Raw genomic sequence first — 6,394 nt, forward strand, 5'->3', positions numbered from 1 at the left:
TACGGACTCTCGTAGCGGCCGTGAATTCATACGAAGCTGAAACTAGAGTAACCATGAATGTACTTATTAGGGTACAATCTCGCTTTATTATAATCGATATATATGTAGGTGTGGGTCTAAATGAAATCACTATTTCTTGGGTTTAACTATACCTTTTATTTAATTTCTTAAAGAGCACATCAAACACGTCTTTCTCTTAATGGCGGCGTCGTGCGAGAGAAAGAGCTAGAGCCACATCCGTCCCTTTCACACATCATGCGTTCAGAATCCTTTCACTCGTTCAGAAATGTTTTACAATAATTAGAAATGTTAGTAATAATTAAATCCTACAACTCGGCCTTCCTGCACATCAGTCTGGCCTCAGACTGAAAGTACTGAAATAACAAAATAATTCTTATGAATTAAAAACAAAAATAACAAAAATAAAATCTCTAACTTTATCTTAATGTACCTAATACTACTACTATGCTATTTTTTTTTTTTAAACGTTTTACACAATAATAACGCTACAAAAATATTTTTAGTTAAACTCTATACTACCTATTACAAACAATCATGCTATACTCTGCACACAGCTAATAAAAACAAATAGTAATTACTCTTACTTAGTACATAACACAACAAAAACAGTAGGTTTAAACTATCAGTTTAGAGGCAAACAAGTTACAATACACAGAGTACAGCAATGCATGATAATTATTCACAGTTACTTATTCAATAACAAAATGAGCAATGTAAATACTAGATCAACCTAAAATAAACAAACAGGGTAGTGTTACAATGCACTTAAACGCTCAGACTAGAATTGGATTGAGTCAAGGCCACCTCTTCATGAAATCTAATGCTGATGTAGTTCGTACTGGCCCATCTTTGCTTCTGTCTATTTTTTCGACCTCATATCGACCTTTCCCCATTTCCCTAGTGATGCGATATGGTCCATAAAATTTAGGTTTCAATTTTAGGGCGTTCCCAAATTGTGTCCTTTGAATAGCTACAAGATCTCCAACCTTGTACATTTCTCCTACTTTACGTCGTTTATTATAAGTCTTTCTATTCTCCTCTTGCATTCTTAAAATTTGAGCTTTGGCTTCTCTTCGTGCTTCTTCTCTCCTATTCATAAATTGCAATATATTTTCTTCTTCTAAATATTCTAAAATTGATACTTCTTCTTTCAGTTTAAGTTTCACTCCTGTTAACAGCTCGAATGGTGTAGTACAGATTGCCCGCTGCTATGTGCTGTTTATCACTTGTTGTAGTTTGCTTGTATATTTGTACCAGTGACCAGGTTCTTCAATACACATCTTTGTCAAAGCAGAAATAATAATACTGTTCATGCGTTCTACTTGGCCATTTCCACGAGGTATTCCAGTAGTGATTGTAACATGTTCGATGTCTTCTTCTTCACAATATTCTCGGAACTCGCTGCCTGTGAATGCTGTACCTCGGTCAGTGATAATCCTCCGCGGGTTGCCAAAATCCTTTTGATGTAATCTCAATTTTTCTACAGTTTCTTTTGCTGTTACAGTCTTGACTGGATAAATCCATACAAACTTTGTAAATCCATCGATTATAGTAAGTATGTAGTTATACATTTTCTTAGTTGCATCTAAGGGTCCTAGGTGATCACAGTGAAGAGTATCCAGTGGTAATTCTCCTTTTTCTATTGGATTTAACAAACCTTCCTTCTTTCCAGACTTCCTGCTTGCTAATAGACATGGTACACATGTAGAAATTACTTTTTCAATTTTGCTATCCAATTTAGTAATAAAGTAATATTTTTCTATAATATCCCTTATCTTCTTTTTACCAAAGTGTCCTGTACAATGTGCTTTCTTAATAACTTCCATATCCAGTATCTCAGGTAACACCAACTTCTTTTCTATACCCTTGTAAATAACTCCATTCTCAAGGAAATAATCTTCATATTCATTTTCTTCTAAGATTTTTCTGATAACCTTCAAACTTTCGTCATCTGCTTGAGCCTTCTTCACTCTTGCATGTAACTCGATATCAGCAAAAAGTATGTTTCTGCTCAATGCATCAACATGCTGCTTAACTAACTGTTCTTCAGTGATGGTTAGTCGTCTTGGTCTTTGTGAAACTGGTACATCATCTTTCAACACAATCTTCAGCCTGATAGACTAAAGATGCACATCTTTAGTCTTCAAAGGTGTGTAACTGTCAATAATTTCCCTCACCGCTGTACACTGGTCATCACTACTGGAAGATAGACAGATAGCATTTTGATACGAAATGTCATAACAAGGAGGCCTGACCTCAACCATACCCTTGTCAATAACTGTGATAGTATTTACTAAAAATTGTTGACCCAGTATTACATCATACGGTATCCCACCTGTAGGTACAATATACAAATTAATACTATATCTGTGACTGTCAATAGTTAAATCTGTGTCGAACTTACCAATCGAAAATACTTTAGAACTTCCTAACCCAGTAAGCAACATTTTTTCTGGTATGTACTCGCATTTTAGTTTTGTAAACAAATCAAAAGTTATTAAATTTAAGTCGCTACCTGTGTCAATTAAACAATTAGTCACATAGTTACCAACTTTTACTGATTTTACACTCATGTTTATAGAATCAGGTTTGTTTACATTCAATAAATTTGACGAAACAATATGATTTAGTTGTTGACAACTAAAATTTGGCATTTCACTCACTTGTTCATTTAAATCGCATTGCTCACGTTCGTATAGTTCGTTCTCGTTCTTCTCGTCGTCCTCCTGCTGTCGAACAAACATAGATCGCCGATCTTGTTTATCACCTCCTCCATAATTATTTGATGCTTTTTTAGCTTCCATACCTTGTGATGCGCGGCACTCCGTACCCTTGTGCCCGAACCTGTTGCACTTGAAGCATTTGATACCTCTGCGGCAGGAACTAGATAGGTGCCCTATTTCACCACAATTGTAACATCGATGAACCTGCGTTGGCACAGGTTCCGTCTTCATCCTAGGCACTACCGCCGCGTCTCGCTGACCTCGTCTCATGGTATCAACACTTTTTTTGGACTTCTCTTTGAAACTTTCATATAATACTAATTTCTCCTTGAGCACAGAATACGACGTAACCCCGTAAAATAACGACTTGTTAGATTCATAGTCTGATATTCCGTCGATTATATACTGAATCGCGACGTAATCCGAAAACTTAGCTCTTTTTCCGAGTTCTTTCATTACGAGCATATATTGATAAAACGACTCGTTGGGTTGTTTTTTCCGTCTGCTCATTGTCTCATGCATTTGTTTACTGTTTATCACCTCAGGGAATTCCTTCATCAAAGCCACTTTTAGTTCTTCGTAACTTCTGAAAGTTTTTTCGGTTTTTAGCCATAATTATGCTGTTCCAGCTAAACATCGTCGCGCTATAATGAGTTTCTGCTGCTGGCTCCACCCAAATATATCGGCATTATCGTCGAGATCTCGTGTAACCCATCCCGACAGGAGCCCTCTTCTTCGATATAGCGAAGGCGTTCGACAAAGTCTGGCACAACTGTTTGATATACAAACTGTATATCATGGGAGTGCCAGACAGACTCGTGCTCATCATACGAGACTACTTGTCGAACCGTTCGTTCCGATATCGAGTCGAGGGAACGCGTTCCCGGCCCCGTCACGTCACAGCCGGAGTCCCGCAAGGCTCCGCCCTCTCTCCGTTACTATTTAGTTTGTATATCAATGGTCGGTCCCGGTCTCCGGAGACCCATCTGGCGCTTTTCGCCGATGACACCGCCATCTACTACTCGTGTAGGAAGAAGGTGTTGCTTCATCGACGACTTCAGACCGCAGCTACCACCATGGGACAGTGGTTCCGGAAGTGGCGCATCGACATCAACCCCACGAAAAGCACAGCGGTGCTCTTCAAAAGGGGTCGCCCTCCGAACACCACGCTGAGCATCCCCCTCCCGACTAGGCGCGTTACACCTCCGCCCCCGCCATTCGCCCAATCACGATGTTCGACCAGCCCATACCGTGGGCCCCGAAGGTCAAATATTTAGGCGTCACCCTCGACAGTAGGATGACATTCCGCCCTGACATCAAGACGGTACGCGACCGTGCCGCCTTCATTCTAGGACGTCTCTACCCGATGATATGTAGGCGAAGTAAAATGTCCCTTAGAAATAAGGTGACACTCTACAAAACTTGCATACGCCCCGTCATGACCTATGCAAGTGTAGTGTTCGCTCACGCGGCCCGCACTCACTTAAAATTATTCCAAATTATTCAATCCCGTTTTTGCAGGATAGCCGTCGGAGCCCCGTGGTTCGTTAGGAACGTCGACCTCCATGACGACCTGGACTTAGAGTCCATCAGTAAGTATCTACAGTCGGCGTCGATGCGCCACTTCGATAAAGCGGCACGACACGAGAACCCTCTCGTCGTGGCCGCCGGTAACTACATTCCCGATCCTGCGGACAGAATGGAAAGCAGTCGACGTCGCCCAAAATACGTCATCTCGGATCCTCCCGATCCACTAACGGTGCTTCTAGGTACTTCAAGCACCGGTCACCGTTCTCGTCGAACCCGTCGCTTACGACGAAGGGCTCGACGAGTAAATTAACTCTCAGACACAGCCCACTGAGTTTCTCGCCGGATCTTCTTAGTGGGTCGCGTTTCCGATCCGGTGGTAGATTCTGCGAAGCACGGCTCTTGCTAGGGTTCGTGTTAGCAACGTCATCAGGTTTGAGCCCCGTGAGCTCACCTACAAAAGTTAGGGTTACGCTGAAATAGCCTCTCAAGGCTCTCAGCTTAGGTAGAAAAAAAAAAAAAAAAAGAGCTTGTGTCCACTTCGCAGAAGAGTACGTGATGTCATCACCCGTGAACTTTGGCACAGCGTCCATCGTGTAAATTAAATTCTTGCTATCGTCGTTTTTGCTCTCGCCATCGTGCAGAATCGTCGTATATCGTCGTATAAATGCGTCTTTCGTCTTTGAAAAATGTAACCGCCGGCGTGGCGTCGGCGCAGGTTAAGTATGGCGGCCGCGGCGTTGTTCACACCACGCGACAACTTCGTAAAATATGTGTAGATACGTTAAATCATTTAGACCCTGATATTCCTGAGTATTCTGGACGAGAAACTGTAGGTGTGGGTCTAAATGAAATCACTATTTCTTGGGTTTAACTATACCTTTTATTTAATTTCTTAAAGAGCACATCAAACACGTCTTTCTCTTAATGGCGGCGTCGTACGAGAGAAAGAGCTAGAGCCACATCCGTCCCTTTCACACATCATGCGTTCAGAAATGTTTTATAATAATTAGAAATGTTAGTAATAATTAAATCCTACATATATACATATGTATATTACGGAGTCTTGTTCTTCTTCTTACTTCGGTTTCCTCATTACTGAGGGTCGTGACCACCTCCTCGCCACAAGAGTTTATTACGGACCATTCCACGCCATTTGCCTCTATCTGCCGCCGAGTGTAGAGCATCGAGAACTGTGGTGTCGAGGGTAGTGCGGATCTGGTCAGTCCAACGTGACGGGCCTCTATCTCGTGGTCTTCTTCCGTTCACCTTACCAGTCACCATTAGTTTCTCCAAGCTGCCGTGATCCTTTCTTGCAATGTGGCCAAAGTATTCCAGAACTCCACGTAGGCAGATAGTAGAAAGCCTCGTCTATATCTGGAGTTCTTGGAGGATCGCCAGCGCCACATCTCAAATGCACCTTGTAGTAGTAGGAGTCTCGTAGCGGCCGTGAATTCATACGAAGCTGAAACTAGAGTGACTATAAATGTATCTTTTGCGATTTAATCTTGTTTTTATTTTGTCATTACAATATTTCCAAAGTTTCATAATTCCAATTTTATACTGCTTTTAAACGAACTACCGCCTATTTTACTGGTGATAGGACCTCTTGTGAGTCTGCACGGGTAGGTACCACCACCCTGCCTATTTCTGCCGTGAAGCAGTAATGCGTTTCGCTATGAAGGGTGGGGCAGCCGTTGTAACTATGTACCTTAGAACTTATATCTCAAGGTGGGTGGCGCATTTACGTTGTAGATGTCTATAGGCTCCAGTAACTTACTCCACTTAACACCAGGTGGGCTGTAAGCTCGTCCACCCACCTAAGCAATAAAAAAAAAAGTTTGTATAAAAATTCTTTCACGACTTTAAAGTTTTATTTCTCACTAAAACGAACTTATAGTGTCTTCACGTCTTTAAGTTTAAATTGGGTTTTCATCTTCACGACAATAGAATCTCAGGTGGTAGATAAGAGCAAAGCTGTAATAAAACCCGAGATTCAACAATAAATGTTGTTTTTATTGCGCCTACTAGTCAACGGAACTAAATATTTCGTTTATAATTCATTCATTTCATTCATTTCTATCATATTAGTATTATACTAGCTGTACCCGTCCGCTTCGTTG

General features: G+C 41.2%; 1 protein-coding gene across 1 annotated transcript; it reads right to left on the reverse strand.

The window, feature by feature from the left end:
* Positions 1 to 200: 200 nt before the first annotated feature.
* LOC114243255 (uncharacterized) lies at positions 201 to 3,445 on the reverse strand. Its single transcript, XM_089728798.1, has one exon. It carries the CDS (start codon positions 3,300 to 3,302, stop codon positions 2,142 to 2,144), a length of 1,161 nt encoding a protein of 386 aa, XP_089584924.1. The 5' UTR covers positions 3,303 to 3,445; the 3' UTR covers positions 201 to 2,141.
* Between the last annotated feature and the right edge of the window lie 2,949 nt (positions 3,446 to 6,394).

This window comes from Bombyx mandarina, chromosome 07, assembly GCF_030267445.1.
Source record: "Bombyx mandarina strain Sakado chromosome 07, ASM3026744v2".
Lineage (NCBI taxonomy): Eukaryota > Metazoa > Arthropoda > Insecta > Lepidoptera > Bombycidae > Bombyx > Bombyx mandarina.

What these genes read in the sequence shown, in the direction of transcription:
- LOC114243255 (XM_089728798.1), bottom strand. Translation starts at nt 3,302, where the DNA reads ATGAAGGAATTCCCTGAGGTGATAAACAGTAAACAAATGCATGAGACA.